This window comes from Podarcis muralis, chromosome 15, assembly GCF_964188315.1.
Source record: "Podarcis muralis chromosome 15, rPodMur119.hap1.1, whole genome shotgun sequence".
In the NCBI taxonomy this organism is placed as follows: Eukaryota; Metazoa; Chordata; class Lepidosauria; order Squamata; family Lacertidae; genus Podarcis; species Podarcis muralis.
Window position 1 is genome coordinate 5,740,590 of NC_135669.1, and position 17,204 is coordinate 5,757,793.

Consider the following 17,204-nt stretch of genomic DNA (forward strand, 5'->3'; position numbering starts at 1 on the left):
TGTTGTTACAGCAATGATATCTGATGATGTCAAAATAGATAGGATGATCGCTTTTATGGGACCAACCATCTCCAGCTAAGCTCATAAACTTGCAAGCTTGGCTGAACTCTTGCAAATTGAAAACTTGAACAATGTGGCCAGTATAATGCAATGCAGCCAAAGGTATTTTTGCTCCTCACTCCTGTGGGACATATGATGTGTGCATACATGTCTATCTATACACCCATTGTTTTACTGGTGTGATCACCTTAAAGATCAATCATTAAAACCATTTATTTAGAAGTAAATTCCACTGATTTCAAAATATGGCTAGGCTCAATGCCAGATTGTTTGATCATATAACACCATTTTCTCTGCAGCTGCTGACTTACATACAGCCCTTCCCTTACAAACAGAATGGTGGAGATTTTTGATTTCCTCCCTAAACAGTCCACATTTATTTATTTTATTTAAACAATTTATGTATTGGTTAACTACAATAATTTCTAAGTGGTTTGCAAAGATACATTACCAAAACAAAAAAAAATCAGTTAAAACTATAAAAGCAAATGTAGATTAAAATGCCTGATAAGATTTAAAAAGACTTCCGTAGGCACTGGAGGGTCAGTACAGAGTGGGCTTGTCTGGCCTCAACTAGAAGGAAGTTTCATAAAATTGGGCCTATGAGACGAAATGGACGGCTCCTGCTGGACGATGGCCGCAGAGAATCACTAATAGGGTTGCCATATTTTAAAAAGTAAAAACCAGGAAATCCCAAAAGTTATTGAGCTTTTTTTAGACAACACCCAAAACTGTTGAGCTCTTTTATACAAAAAATGCCCCCCCAAAGCGACTTTTCAATTGAAAACGATCTAGGGCAAAGTGCCACCTTTCAGAAATTCCCTCCAGACGTCAATCCCGCCTTTTAAATCCTGGCAATGTCCAGGAAAATCCAGATGTATGGCAGCCCTAATCACTAAGAGTGACTCCCCTAAAGACCTTAGTGATTTGGCAGGCATATAAATGATTATATGGCCCTGGAGATATCTCCTACAGGAGCTTCTGAGCTGCTTTCCTCTATGTTGCAGCAGCATCCCCGAAATGGTCAGAGATGGTACTGCAGATTTGTCAGCCCAGCCCAACCTGGTGACATGAGGAACAAATAGGAGTTTGCTTAAAAGGTACAGTGGTGCCTCGCAAGACGAAATTAATCCGTTCCGCGAGTCTCTTCGTCTTGCGGATTTTTCGTCTTGCGAAGCACGGCTATTAGCGGCTTAGCGGCTATTAACGGCTTAGCGGCTTTAAGAAAAAGGAAACAAACTCGCAAGAACTCGCAAGATGTTTCATCTTGCGAAGCAAGCCCATAGGGAAATTCGTCTTGCGGAACGACTCAAAAAATGGAAAACCCTTTCGTCTAGCGAGTTTTTCGTCTTGCGAGTCATTCGTCTTGCGGGGCACCACTGTAAAAGGACCTCTGACCGTTAAGTCCAGTCGCAGATGACTCTGGGGTTGCGGTGCTCATCTTCCTCTATAGGCCAAGGGAGCCAGCGTTTGTCCGCAGACAGCTTCCGGGTCATGTGGCCAACATGACTAAGCCACTTCTGGTGAAACCAGAGCAGCGCACGGAAACACCATTTACCTTCCCGCCAGAGTGGTACCTATTTATCTACTTGCGCTGGCATGCTTTCAAACTGCTAGGTGGGCAGGAGCTAGGACCGAACAATGGGAGCTCATCCCGTCACAGGGATTCAAACTGCCAACCTTCTGATCAGCAAGCCCTAGGCTCTGTAGTTTGCTTAGCCCTATATACAACAGCTGTCCCTGTCTTTGTTATTTACTAGTTATCTGTGAGGGACGATCCTAAACAGACTTCTCTTGATTTCACTTGACTCAGCCCTTTGTCTGCCTGCTCCAGACCCTAATCTCCAGTCTTGTTCTGAGCTACTGGTGCTAGCTGACACAGATAGAACCATTCTCCTCCCTGCTCTATTCTACAATGACAAAAATGATACTAAGGGCTCGTCCACACTATTATTATTATTATTATTATTATTATTATTATTATTATTATTATTATTTATATACCACCCTATACCCAGAGGTCTCAGGGCAGTTTACAAAAAAGATCACAATACAGTGGACACTCGGGTTGCAAACATGATCCGTGCGGGATGCAAGTTTGCAACCCGCAGCAGCGTGTCTGCGCACACGCAGGTTGCGATTCGGCACTTCTGCACATGTGCAAAGCGCAATTTAGCACTTCTGAACATGTGCGACTGCCGAAACCCAGAAGTAGCCCGTTCCGGTACTTCTGGGTTTTGGCGGGTCCGTAACCCAAAAAAACGCAACCCGAAGGGTCTGTAACCCAAGGTACGTATGTCTGTATATAAAATCAAAATAAAAACAATAACCCAATAATACCCCCCCCCCCAAAAAAGAGTCACATTTTAAAAGGGTATAGGATGTTGATCAGGTCAACCAAAGGCCTGGTTAAAAAGGAATGTTTTTGCCTGATGCCTAAAGCTGTATAATGAATGTATAACTTCCACTTGTCCCATGTCTAGAAAGCACAAATTCAAGTGGTTTTGTGCTTGCCTCATGCTTTTAAGGCACAGGTCTGAGCAATTTTGCCTTTGGCCCCGCCATTCTCCAGTATATAAGAAATGGTGATTAAAAATCATTCAGGTTTTGAGGAATGATAATAACAATAAAGTAGCAAACAAGCAGTGTACAAGGATCACTCGGCAGTCGTGAAGCAGGCATCTAGTAACTAACCTGGTCACTGCTCCACTGGATTTGAAATTCACCAGAAGTCATGGCAATGATAAACATGTCACTCCATCATGTATAAAGAGTGACAAAGACACACACCCGTAACAAAATATTTATCTCTTTGGAATGCAATATTTGATTCTTATGTGCCAATGACAGCTTTGAAGTTACTGAATCTTACTACCAGCATTCAAAAGAAAATGGTAAAAACAAAACAACCCCCCCCCCCCACTGGATCATTGTCACTCAGATGCACAACCTGCAGGTACCAAGAGAAGGTGTGTGGTAGACTGTCCTTACAGTTTGGAGTTGTGAGGGCAATGTCCCAATTTTTCATTTTCACCCCCCTATTTTTTTAAAAAAAGAAAGAACAAAAACTTTTTATTAAAGGTTTTTCATATTTCAACATGTATAAACACTCACTGCCTGCAAAAAGCATATCCAAAACTAAACTGCAAAAGCATATCCAGAACTAAACAACAGGAGCCAAACAACAAGGGAAATGAATAAGTAGGGAAAAGAAAGCAAAACTAATAAAAAGAATGAACACATCATCATTGGACTACAAATCTAATGTATAGAAATCATAAACCTTTTCAATAAGTAAACAATACTATACATCCTTTGTCAACTGCATAAAGCACAACCAAAGAAGGGAGGCAAACTATCAGTGGTGATTCATGTTAAGAGGGTTCTGACCATCTGTTTTGGTAACAAATGATACCAAAATGATTTTTGGGTGTCAGGAGGTTTAACTGCCTCCATATAAACCACTGTATACAATGCAAGTGGGTACAAATTGCTAATGAATGTACAGTGGTAACTCGGGTTAAGAACTCAATTCATACTGGAGTTGTGTTCTTAACCTGAAACTGTTCTTAACCTGAAGCACTACTTTAGCTAATGGGGAATCCCACTGCCGCCACTGCGTGATTTCTGTTCTCATCTTGAAGCAAAGTTCTTAACCCGAGGTACTATTTCTGGGTTAGCGGAATCTGTAACCTGAAGCGTTTGTAACCTGAAGCATATGTAACCCGAGGTACCACTGTATATATTTTTTTCTTTTCCCTCTTCAATGGGAAGTAGGCTCTGGAAGCTTATATCAGATGCGAGATCTGGGGTGGGGATAAAAGCACTTTCCGGTTTCCCAGGTGATGGTAAGCTGTCATCTTGGAATGAAAGCTCAGTGACAGAGCAAGAGCCATAGTTCAGACATGAAGTTTTATATGTTTTATATGCAGAAGGCCCCATGTTAAATCATGGCATCTCCAGGCAGGGCTGGGGATGTACCCTATCTTAAACCCTGGAGAACTTCTGTCCATCAGTGTCTACAATACTGTCTACGGTAGCTTCCAATGCTTTGCATCATGTCTGTGGAAGGTTGATCTCTGGCCTCTCCAGTTAATGGAACTCAGAGGGGAGGGTTAGGGAAAACTCCTACAAAAGACCTTGAAGTGTTGCTTCTAGTTAGAGTTAGATGAACCAGTGATCTGACCCAGCAGGAAGCAGCTCCACTTGCTTGTGACCCAGATCAGATTATTGCCTCCAGGCCGGCAGGAGTCCTTGCATGACAGAGGAATCAGCATGCTTTGTCAGGTCGGGTCATGTGGTTTTAATGATCCAGTATCTGTTTGGCCTTATTCAGTGCATAAATAGGTTGCTAGAGGGTAGGAAGGAAAAGCACAGAGGACAAAGGTGAGCACCCTGAGGCATCAAAGTAATGGGTGGGTGCAGAGGGAGGTGGAGACTTCTCCAAACTAACCCAACAGGGTTTATCAGCTTGAGGGGACCTGGAGCAGGAGTCAACCTGCAGACCATGACAGTCTGAAAGATCCCAAAGTAGCTAATGTCATTGATGGGTCTTCCTCATTACATCTTCAAGGCATGTGGACAGTGAAGAGGAAATGTTTTACTGATCTGATATTTGGAGTCATCATGGGATCATCCAACCCATGGGTGGACCACCTAAGGCCCGGATGCCGGATCTGACCCAATTGCCTTCTAAATCCAGCCCACGGACGGTTCGGGAATCAGCGTGTTTTTACATGAGTAGAATGTGTGTTTTTATTTAAAATGCATCTCTGGGTTATTTGTGGGGTATAGGAATTCGTTCATTTCTCCCCCCCCCCCAAATATAGTTTCCCGCCCCCATGTCTGAGGGACAGGGGACCGGCCCCCTGCTGAAAAAGCTTGCTGACCCCTGACAACCAAATGAATACCCAGTGACTCAGTAGAATATATGCCTGCACTCAATGTGTGTGCTTTCAATATTTAAGATGCAGATCAGGTATATAAGATTATTAAGTTGTGGCCCATAGCTTGTTTCAGTTACTGTGTCTTTATTCTGTGAAAGTGGGGCCAAGATTACAGTCAGCCTGAATCTTCAAAGATTCTGAAGGCTTCTCCTGAATGACCAAGCTGACTTTGTTGTGGCAAGAAGGAGAAACTGCCTGTGATCATTTCTCGAGGCTCGTTTGTCTGAAAATAATTCTACAAGACAAAGATATAGGCTTCCCCAAATTAAACCATAAACCATGAGCAGATTTATAGAATTTTTCCTTATTAGCTTTGAAAAACTACTGTGTTCCCCCCCGCCCCAGGGGATGGAGGGGCAGGGGGAGAGAATACATTTTTTAAAGACCAGAAAAGAAAGCAATCGACAATGTGCCATTTGTTCATTTTCAGCAAATATTAACATGGAAGACAATTTTCTGTCTGTCACGAGTGCTTTAATTTTTACTAAGATGAATGTTTTAAGCAGCAGAGAATAATTAAATCATCTTCTCTTTCAGAAGAAGCCTCATATTCTCAATGTGTGTTTTCAGCATTTTGTAAATCATCTAATGATTTTCTGCTCGTTTAAATATTGCTTCCCCATACCGAACTGATTAGCTAATGTGAAATGTACAGGACAGACGTTAGTTTCAGAAAGGCACCAAGTTCCTAAATCAGCTAAAGATTTCCTGCTACTGCTTATATTACGATTCCTGCGAAGCTGATTAGGAAAATGCAGAACATGCTGGGATATTCCCCCCCCCCCACAACACCATTTCCTCAGGGTTACCTTCAATATATTCAAAATGAATTCTACTGTAAAAAAAAAAGGCAGCATTTAAATCACAGGAAGTGCAGAGCGAACAAATTTTTCCCCAGGCAAATATCCAGCCAATCAATCTTTAAAGGAAACTGGGGGCAAATCCTGACTCTGATATAGGTGCTGGGAGGCATTTTGCAGGTGTGCAAGTTCTTGCACTATTAACTATCTCAGTTCCCGATTAATGTCCAAAAACACTGTGAATGAGAGAAGGAATTTTATTATCTCTATCCTTAAGCTTGGAGTCGAGGCAGGCTGTTCATCTGTATAAATAATACACTCTTTTAAATTGAATCTACCTGAAGTACATTCCAGTTAGGAGAGTGTCTGCCAGGTGCAATGCTGGTGTCTTGGGTTTATCTACAAACTCATTTCACACATAGCACAGACCAGCTGTTACACGATAAGGGCTTTTGCCTTTGGGGGAAAATAATGTTTGTGATGATCTCTAGAGCACCTAAGAGGGTTTTGATTCTGTAGCCTCTTCTCAAGGCACAGGGATTTATTGGTTTTCAGTCAGATGCTGGCTTAATGAAAAGTAAAAGGATTCAGTAATAGAGCAACTGCTTTTGAAAGCAAAGGATCACATCGCCCAGGCCTAGACTGGACCTGTAACAATATATCACCCAGGACTGGTATGAGGGCCAGAACTCGATGGCGGCTTCACCCGGCAGTATATTGAAAGTGAAACCGCCACCACTCCTGAATCCCTTTGCAACCAGCCTGGTGGCAAAGAGACTCAGGAGCGGTGATGGTTTCACCCACAATATATTGCTGTCTGGTGAAGCCGCCATCATGCTCTGGCCCTCAAACTGCAGAGGGAGAAACAAGCGGCTTCGGAGAGGCACTGGGTGCCAATGAAGCTTGCTCCTCCCTCGGCTGCCTGCATGGCTTCCTTAAACTGCTCCACTGAGGGGCATGGCAGGGTGGGCACTTTGTTAAATTGCTCCGCTGAGGCTCAGGAAGCCATGCACCCCTCAGCAGAGCAGTGAAGAAGAAGAAGAAGAAGAAGAAGAAGAAGAAGAAGAAGAAGAAGAAGAGTAGTTTGGATTTGATATCCCACATTATCGCTACCCTAAGGAGTCTCAAAGCGGCTAACAATCTCTTTTCCCTTCCTCCCCCGCAACAAACACTCTGTGAGGTGAGTGGGGCTGAGAGACTTCAGAGAAGTGTGACTAGCCCAAGGTCACCCAGGAGCTGCATGTGGAGGAGCGGGGAAGCAAACCCAGTTCACCAGATTACGAGTTCACCGCTCTTAACCACTACACCATACTGGCTCCCCAGAAGCTGCCTGCCTGTGTGAAGGTGGAGAGAGAGCCCTGCAAACCGAGCCTGACAGGCTCGGTCTGCAGAACTGCCTCTACCTTCGCTGAAGTGGGAGAGCTGCCTCTTCTGCCTTGCGTCTGGCGGCAGGAACAAGTCGCCTCATCCCTGGCCCTGTGAGGTGCCGCAGTAAAACCACCTCAGCTCCCCCAGTCAGAGTGGCAGCGGTTTCGCCAACACAGCTTGTTCCTACTTTTCAACATTGTGATGTACCGCCAAACCGTGATGTCAAAAACCTGACATTGCCCTACCCAAGTCCAGTCCCCAACGTCTCCAGGTAGGACTGGAAGATACCTGTGTCTGAAATCCTGGAAAGCTTCCACCTGCCAGTGTAGACTAGGCATGGCCAAACTTGGCCCTCCAGATGTTTTGGGACTACAACTCCCATCATCCCTAGCTAACAGGACCAGTGGTCAGGGATGATGGGAATTGTAGTCTCAAAACATCTGGAGGGCCAAGTTTGGCCATGCCTGGTGGAGACAATACTGAGTTAGATGGACCAAAGTCTGCTTCCTATGTTTTTATGTGCTATCAAAATGTGATTGCACATGATGGAGGGATCCCTAAGAAGGGGGAATGACAACTTAAAATGATAGAATATGCAGAGTTAGCAGGCCTAACTAGTAGTATAAGAGAGCAACAAGGTCAAGTATAGAAAGAGTGGAATTTTTTGGTGGAATATTTGGAAAATAGCTGTAAGCAAGTGAAAACACTAGCAGGATTAAGGTAAATTCAACAGTATAATAATGTATAATAAAGAAATATGAATGGGGAGAAATTGAACTAAATGGTTCTATCAAAATGTGCAGAAGTTATGGGAAAATTAAAAGAACCATGGAAGGGAAAGAAGCAGTGTCGATGAATGTATTATTTCAATGGAGGATATTTAATAGTGGAAATGTATATTTAAAAACTCTAATAAAAATTGTGTGTGTGTGTGTGTGTGTGTGATTGCACATGCTTTGCATTTAGAACACCCCATGTCCAATCACCAGCTTCACCAGAAAATAATCTTCCCTTATATAATGCATTTTAATGTTAACTTATCTAATATAGGCATTGTTTTTCACTTTCTCTCCTAAAATATGCATTTTTATGTTTTGGGTTGGATGTTTCAGAGGATAGCTGTGATATGTGCACCGTACAAGTTAGGTAGGTTTGCACTGAAATGCAAAGTGATCAGAATTTCTGCCCCATCGGTAGCAGTAGGGATTAATTTGGTGGGGTTTGGACTCTGTTCATAATGGGACGATGTTTCAAAACTATTAATTCAAAATTGCTAAGCATTGTTTGATATTTTAAAAGCCACAATGCTCTTCTTAACATGAGGGGGGTGGAGGAGAATGTTTCTGTGTTGTGTATGGGATTTTGCCCATTATATCACCAAGTTTTCTTTTCAACATTTGTTATGGCATGAAGAAATATCATCCAATTTGCATAATGAGCTGCTGCACACAAATGGTTTGTGTCTTGGAGCAAGTTAAAGATTATTTCATGCAGTGACCATAAGCTGACCTGTAGTTTCTCCCTCCTGCCCACCACAGCAGGGTATTCGGTCCTGTTAACTGGCTCCAGATGGATGCCTGAGCAGAGGCTGAAGGGAAGGCTGGTTTCTAACACCAATAATGTCAAGAGTTATTTTCAGGATCAGAGACCATTTGTCCTGTCTAGATTTATGTAGGTTATTTCCCAAGAAAATATCAAAGGCATCTGTTCACCATGGTTCAAGGACCAGGGAGCTGGCTTGGTGATGTTGCAATATTTTAACATGCCAGAGTGTAAAAGGAATGGCTCTAAAGATTCTGTGCCCAGGGCAGTCCAGCACTCCCCCCCCCCCCGGCATCAGAAGTTACCATGTCTAGAAAGGCACTCAGAAACCTGTTGTATTTTTGATGGCACACTTTTTAAAACACATGATGCTCAGTTCAGCTCATAGCAAAAGGAATAATGAGCATATGTACAAACCATTCCATGTCATTTTAATTCTTGTTCCTTTGGAATAACATTTTGGCAGACTAAGGGTGCTCTGCTTAGTCAGTGGGATGTCATGGAGCAATAGCATCACTGCCACAACCAAGCATGCCAACTGAAAGAATGGGGCAGCAGGAAGATTGCTGAATCAACCTGCAGCTGGCACAGTGATTAGGCATGGATTACACCTAATCTCAGCACATGATGGCAGTGGGATTGTTTTGAAATCCAATATGTTCAACCCCTCCTGACCATAGCTGTCAACTTTCCCCTTTTCTTGCGAGGAATCCTATTCGGAATAAGGGAATTTCCCTTTTAAAAAAGGGAAACGTTCACAGCTATGCTCCCGACTTTGAAAACACACTGGGGGGGGGGGGGGGGCTAGCTGCTATCTTTTGGTAGGGGGCATTTGCAGGTGGCACTTCCACCAGTGTCTTTGCAGGCAGAAGGTGGAGTTCTGGGCAGGTGGAGTGAACTTTCTAAATTGTTGCTGTTTGCTTTGTGGAGCAAACAGAACTAGGGGGAGGCCAGTCAGATTTTACTTTGGTACTTTAAATTATGGGTTAAAATCAGTCTGTTTTGTACCTGCATTTTAGTCACTACTTAGCCTTCCTTGCTCATACAGTGGTTTACACAACTTTGAATAACAAAGGGTTCAGCTACATAAATGCATCAGTGGTTATGTGATTTCATTTGCTTCAGATTCTTTATGCTCCCCTTGTAAGCAAAGAGAGCAAAGGGTCAAAGTCACAGCAGTCAAGAGAGGCAACGAAACAGAGATGAGGAAGGAAGGAAAGAAGGTGAGGGAAATACACTCAACAGATTCAATGTCTGGTTGAGACTGTCAAAACATTATTTTCCCTTCATGAGAGAGTTCAAATGGCAGTCAACTCTCCCTCCCCGCCACAGCACTGAAGTTGATGTCTAGAGAAACAAGGGGATTGTAATGCCCTGGGCATCAATTTCGGGAAGGACAAATTAGTCAGTTTGGGATTTTCGCAGTTGTTCATGTCTCCAGTAAAAATTATCTAATTAGGCTGCCATTCAATATCATAAACTGAGTTCAAATTTCTGCAGCAATTTCTGATTTTTATTTTTTAAAGTCATTAAAATTGTGAGCAGGTTGGAGCAGATTTCTCCACATAATCACAATGTTGTGTGCAGTTTGGATTACTACAAACGTTTTTTCAACTCAATTTCCTCTCAAATAATGCTTCTTGCACGTTATTTTCATTCATAACATGAGGGAGGTTCACCTGGCATCTTCGTTACATATCTTTAGGTGACAGGTAAAAAGATTCCTCTTCTCCCAGACCTTTGGCTAATTAAACAATCTATATGGCCTTTTAAACTGTGTGAGTGTTTGGGGCTATTGTTTTTGCTTGTTACCATGGTATGTATCTTTGTGTTTTTATACTGTAAACTGCCCTGGGATCCTTGGATGAAGGGCAGAATAGAAATTAAGAAGAATAAAAAGAATAAAAATAAAAAGAATGCTTTTGAAGCACACTTTCCCCTAATGTATGCATTTTTTGTAAACATCATCTGGTTGGAGAACTGCCCCACAAAATTCAGTAATGTGCAAATTTTGAAGGGTAATTTGTGTATTGGTTCAAGAAGCGCAGATTCTGTAGTATCTCATTTACAGATCAAAGGGGGTTGGGATTAAGGACTCACAGTCAGAAAGAGAGTTTGCTGAACACACCGCTACAGCTCTGTTTTCTTGTTGGTACAATCTGAGCCACGAATAAGACATTGCCTTGGATGTGATCAGCACTAACTTAATAAGAGGTATGCACTTTCACATGCTTCATGGTTCTCTCCACCAGGACAGTTCCTGTAGCTTTTTACCCCTGTTATTGCAGTTATTTGCACTGGTAAATGTGCAGATTTTACTTTTAGTGGAAGGGTGCACTCTTATGCTGACTTCTTTGGGATGAATCTTCTCTGCTTTTCTTTGGACCACATTAGCGAGGCTGAGAATGGGGTCCTGTCATCTGGGCAGCCCAGGACCTCCATACCCCCTACCCAGGCTTGTGCCCCCATTCTCATCCCCTGTGCACTCCCTAATTCCCCCAACCCTCAGGTGCAGATTTGGGGAGGGGGCATGGGGGAAAGATGGGGGGAAGTTCCATTGCACAAGTGTAAATACTAGTGGCCAATGGAGCTTTGGCATTAGATACTGCCTTTAGCGTTTCCAAGTCCATGAGACTAGTCACAGATCAGACAGAGCTAATCAAACACCTCTGAAGGATTCTTTTTTGTTTATTGTTTTTAAAGCTTAAGGGAACTGTGGATGAGCACCAGAAATTTATGCTACTTTGGGGGGAAAGGGAGCCGTGCAATCAAGTGTTCTCCAGTAATAATTGTTTCCCCAATTTGAATCTAGCTGTGGAGAGGTTCATCAATCACTACTGCTTTGCCCTTTTGAAATCCATTTCTTAAATGTCATTAGTGGGTTCCCAAGTGCATCCTCCCATCTTCTATTTTTCCCACCCTCAGGTCACAAGATGATGGTCACATTATTATTATTATTAGGAGTTGGAATCCAACAGCAGAGGAAGGGCCTCAATACTTCACTTCCTTGATCTATGTGATGCTGGGGGTTATGCATGCTAATGTGTACAAATGCAATAGCTCTTTTTGGTGGAAAATAAATTTTAAATTGAAGCACTGAATAAAAACATTATTTACAACATCTGAAGGGTCACAAGTTCCCTCCTCTATAATTTAGGCACCACAATACACTAGCTGCCAAGGCATGTAACAATATTCATTAAAATAAGTGCTGTATCCATTCTGCTGCAGTTCAGTTTCCATCAAATACTACATTATTCACCCTGATGTCTGCTTCTCAATGTAAGCTGCATAACTTACATTCATTTCAAAGGAAACACCCTAAACTATTATTTTTAAATGTGATGAAATATGTATCATTTGTGGGCTTAAAAAACAACATCAAGCATATTCATTTGACTGTTTTCTGTTCCTGACCACAGATGAACAAATGATCTTCAGCAATTTCCACATCCTTTTCTGTTTCCATCGGAATTCTCCAATATCTATAATAATCATTCTGCTATTAGTCATTTCAAACTAAATTGCTTCCTCGGTGGTGGTACCCCATTTAATAAATTTCATTCTGTCAGAGATCTGATTATCACCCATGTGGTTTGTTTTATCCAGGTTACATCTTAAAATCTGTATTTATATACAGGCCTTTGGCACATAGCTGGGGACAGGCAGAGGAGAATTTTATATCCTAACCAATGGCTGAAAGCTACATTGTTATTATATATTGGTTTCGACTATTGTTTTATTTCAGTTTTCTATGTTCAATCAATACTAGCCTCCTTTTTTGGAGGAAGGGAGGGATCTAACAAGTAATTTAATTACTTAATTGATAAACTTCAGTTACTGCCCAGTACAATAAGTCTGAATGCAGTGTAAAAACTGCACGTTTTTTGCATTAGTGTAAAAGCACATTGGGATGCGGGTGGCGCTGTGGTCTAAACCACAGAGCCTAGGGCTTGCCGATCGGAAGGTCGGCAGTTCGAATCCCCACGACGGGGTGAGCTCCCGTTGTTCGATCCCAGCTCCTGCCCACCTAGCAGTTCGAAAGCACATCAAAGTGCAAGTAGATAAATAGGTACCGCTCTGGCGGGAAGGTAATTGACATTTCCGTGCGCTGCTCTGGTTCGCCAGAAGCGGCAAAGTCATGCTGGTCACATGACCCGGAAGCTGTCTGCAGACAAACACCGGCTCCCTTGGCTTATAGAGCGAGATGAGCACGCAACCCCAGAGTCGTCCGCGACTGGACCTAACGGTCAGGGGTCCCTTTACCTTTAAATCACATTAGCCAATCTAATGAGGGCTGCATTAGGCCACACCCTTCAACGAAGAGATACATATGTTACAACCAGGTACCTCTGAAATTCATACTTCAGAATAAATGGTACAATATAGACAATACGGGGCAATTCTCCCAAGAGCAAAGAAACAAAAGATGCTTTAGTCCACTCATCAAAAGGCAGATCGGCTCCAGACACCTTGTATCTTTTCCCCATAGGACCTTACACAAGAGTCAGGTTAACATTTAGTGACATTTCAGAATGATTCAGAGTAACAGTTTTGATGTACAGGACTTCGCTAGGCAGGTGATGTTTAATGCATATCCTCCTAGGCAAGAAGGGAGGGGAGGGAGAACCACACTGATATTGACTAAAATCACATAATACAGGAACAATACAATTACAAGTTCCCTGATCCAGGGAGAGCAAATCCAACATGCAGCTGGGCTCAATGTTTCCGGATGAGAATTTTGTATTGAAAATATTTGAGGGTGAAGCAAAACCAGAGGTTCATTCCAAGAGCGAAGGGGCTAGTAAAAGCCTCAAAGTTGTTGGGGTTTTTTTTTGGGGGGGGGCTCATAACTAGTGTCCAAATGTAGCCCCATGGGCCTCTCCATATGGCTCTCAGGACTTTTCTCCTCCCAAAGCCACACCTCTTAAATACGTCTGCTTTGTACCTTCCTCCAGTTCTTTTGTCTGACTGGAATTTCTCATTGACTCATTGCCTGTTGTGTATGTAAAAACCTCTGACTTCTGGGTGGTTGGACCGTAGGCTACTGTTCCTGTGTAGCATGGTGGGTTCCTTCTGCCCCACCTGCTGCTGGTATGTGGGTGCCGGGGAAATTGACCATGAGAGAGGGCAGCCCTTGGTCTGAAGAGCCACAGTGCCAACGGTTTCCAGGGCAGCCACTTATGCATTGCCAAAAAGCAACAAAGCAAAGAGGGAACTTGGTATCTGCATATAATGTTTAAGGGCTACTGCATATGTGCAGGTGCATATTTAGAAATGATGCCTGGAATTTAAATAAAAATGGAATATACCTCACCTCTGAGGGAGCAAGACTGTGGCCTAGGTAATCTGTGTTCCTGCTCAGTCTGCTGGCCACTTGTTAACTGCTGAGGAGCACCTTCAAGGCCCTGCTCTCCCTTCTGATGTTAAATTGATCTTAAAACTGGACTTGTTTCAGATAGCCCTTCACACACAGAACCAGGTTTTGATTGCAAGCAGCACAATATCAGCAAGATTCCCGTTTGCGCTGTTTTAACCAAAGTGTATATGTGCTGGTACACAAAGATAACTTAAGCAGGGGACGGGGCTGAAAACTGAATCAAATCTCATGTGTGCAGCAGTCTGGAAAAACAAAAAACTAAAACAAGAGTAGAAATAGGGGAAGCAGCTATTCAGATGAGGAAAATTTTGTAACCAACCCCTGTCCAAGTGATGGCCCAGTATCCTCTGAAACATTGCAAGGGAGTACTGCTCATGGCAGCAATCACTGGCTGCAGACTAAATTTCATCATCTTAACCAGGTTTGCAATAGCTCAGACAGACATTTAGTTTCTCTTTGCCATCATACCAAAGAAACATCGAGGCAATAACTTTAGAAGCAGACTGTATTTATTAAATATAACAAATCAGAGGATCTGCAACAAGCCAATTTAAATATATTTAACTAAATTAAATTTATCTGGGCAGGTGATTTGCAGCAAATGGGGAAAATTATATGTCCTGGACATTTTCACAGCCACGTACTGTGGCCACATGGCAAGGATTAGAAGAAATTTCTCTCCCTGCAGCATGCACTTTTATGTGTGAATCCGGCAGGCACACCACGAACTTGCCCTGGTGTGCCTGCTAGGCCCCCAAACAAATAATGTTTCTAGTATACAATTAACAATTCCTTCAAACTTCTCACCTTCCCAGACTAAATGCCAAATGAGTCAAATAATAAACAAATACCACTCCAGCCACAAACAACACTCAACAGTGTGAAGTAGGCTATAAAGTCCCAAATCCAAAATCCTACTCAACCGTAAATAAAGTGACTAACGAAGCACACACTGTAGGGAGGAAGTACAGGTGTCAAACAAAGGAAGAGTGAGGGACAGAGACAGCTTAAGTAGCCTGGTCTCCATCTTTTCCATCATTGGCTAATTGGCATCCTTGCGCCACAGCATGCTCCACCCCAGACCAAACCACCTCTCCTCTTCTTGTAGGCGTGGAGTGTGTGGTAAATTCACGCTCCACTCAAGAGGGTATATGACATTCCCACGAAATTAGAATTCCAGAATTCAAATGCACATTTTTAAGAGTCACAAAAGGGCTACCCCTGTGCACATGCTCATAACTGACATTTATTGGCTGGAGGAACATGAGGGTTTGTAGGGTGTGTGCAGCAAGACCACAGCCATGAATTTTCTTTCAGTTCCGGCACAACCGCCATTAGTATGAAAATGAAAATCCCACGATCACTCTCTAAAAGCGGTGACATATGATCAAAGGTGCAGACAATCTGCTACAAATTCACCTTTAAAAACCTTGGCTCAAACAGCAACTATATCACTGGTAAGTGCAGAAAGCCCCTTTGATCGCACATCTTCCCTTTCTGTTGTATTGTGCAAATCATATTGTGCATACTGACTCGATATTCTTTTGAGCCGAGGGAATTCATTTTGCCTAATCAAGTGGAGAAACCATGGTGATGAATGTATGCACAAGGGAGCAAGATAGAAGTAAGCCATTATATTATCTTTAAAATATTAAAGGCTGACCCTGAAGTCAAGGAGAAATATTCATATATGGAATTATCCTGAATCATTTAGTTTTGCTGTCTTTTGTCTTTGCTGTTATTGCAACAAACAAAAGGAAATGGTTCTGAAAATTGACAGTAAAAGCACAACTAATCCTCAAGAATGTTTGCTAGTTGAACTAAATGAGGGAAGTTGTGGGTTGTATGCACGCTCTCTTAAGGTAATCATGGCTTTGATCTACAGTATGTTGCTTATGTTTATTACAGCAAAAAGATGTGGGGGGAATCATCCAGGTAAACAACACAAGGTCATCCCAAACATGACCCTCAGGTGGCCTATGAAATAACAATAAGGAATAATAATAATAAGAAAGTGCCTCAGCTATAGAATTAATTCCTACCTTATTCACTGCACAATCATCCATGACAATTCCTTTTTGAAACAGGACTTCTCCGGAGAGCTGAGAAGATAATGGTAAGGAAACAATATACAGCTCTATTATTATTCGTTCAAACTCTGCAGTCCATCTAGGTACAAGACATTCAGCATCATTTGCAAATATAATATATATTAAACAATCATTTGCCAAGATCATCATTAACAAACACCTCACTAGCAGCTCAGCAGTTTTTGTCTCTAGCAAATAAAAACAATTAGTTCTCCTCCCCACCAAGTGCACAAAGTGGGTGGCATTTTACTCAGAGTAGACCATCTGAAATTATTGAAATTTAATCATGCTTGTTAAGTTCAGTGGGTCTACTCTGAGTACCACTCATTGAGTTCTTTTCCCCTGCTCTTCCAGCAAACCCAGCCATTACCTTAAATGGGAAGCCCAGGTTTGTCTCGCAAGCCATTGAGCAGAGGAAGCCAACAAATTGCCACCATATGTTGTTGGGTTACAACTCCCATCATTCCTGTTCACTGGGGCTGATGGGAGCTGAAGTGCCATTTTTACTACCGCATCACAGGAAGACCCAGTGGCCTCAAGTCTTCCTCGGTGCAACATCCACAGTCTACTTGCGTTCCAAGATATAGGAGGATGGTGGTGGATTGTGCTGAGAACTTTTGCAAATAATTTTAAATAGTGTCTCTAATTACCAGGGTTCTTTATTCCTTGCACAATGTAAAAGCAATATTCAATGTGATCGATTTTTTTATGGTAACTGTAGGTGAAAAAATATGAACTGTTAGGCACTGGGATGGGTAAGTATGTCAATTTCTAATCCTTTTCACTTACACTTATTTAAACATCTTTTTCTGTTCCATTCCCCTCATTAATCTGAGCTTTTTTTTAAAAAAAAAAAAAATACTCTTCCAAATTGTATTTTCTCTCAGAACATGTATTCAAATGTGTATTTTGCTATGTTCAAACTGTAAAGAACTATGTTGCAACAATCACAGAGAAGTGTTAAATCTAGCGGACAGCCAAGTTCTGATCTACGCATTAGATACCATTCAAGTCA

General features: G+C 42.3%; 1 protein-coding gene across 4 annotated transcripts in view; it reads right to left on the reverse strand.

Moving 5' to 3' along the window:
* LRRTM4 (leucine rich repeat transmembrane neuronal 4) overlaps positions 1-17,204 on the reverse strand; it is a 411,353-nt gene that overhangs the window by 174,705 nt on the left and 219,444 nt on the right. For 2 of the 4 annotated variants that reach the window (XR_013390836.1, XM_028707926.2), the window contains exon 3: positions 16,142-16,201. The exons of the other annotated variants lie outside the window; for them this stretch is intronic. Coding sequence is in view for 1 of the 2 variants with exons in the window: in XM_028707926.2 (XP_028563759.1) it covers positions 16,142-16,201 (60 nt within the window). In the remaining variant the exon portion in view is untranslated. The remainder of the gene's footprint in view (positions 1-16,141; positions 16,202-17,204) is intronic. 4 annotated transcript variants of the gene reach the window in all.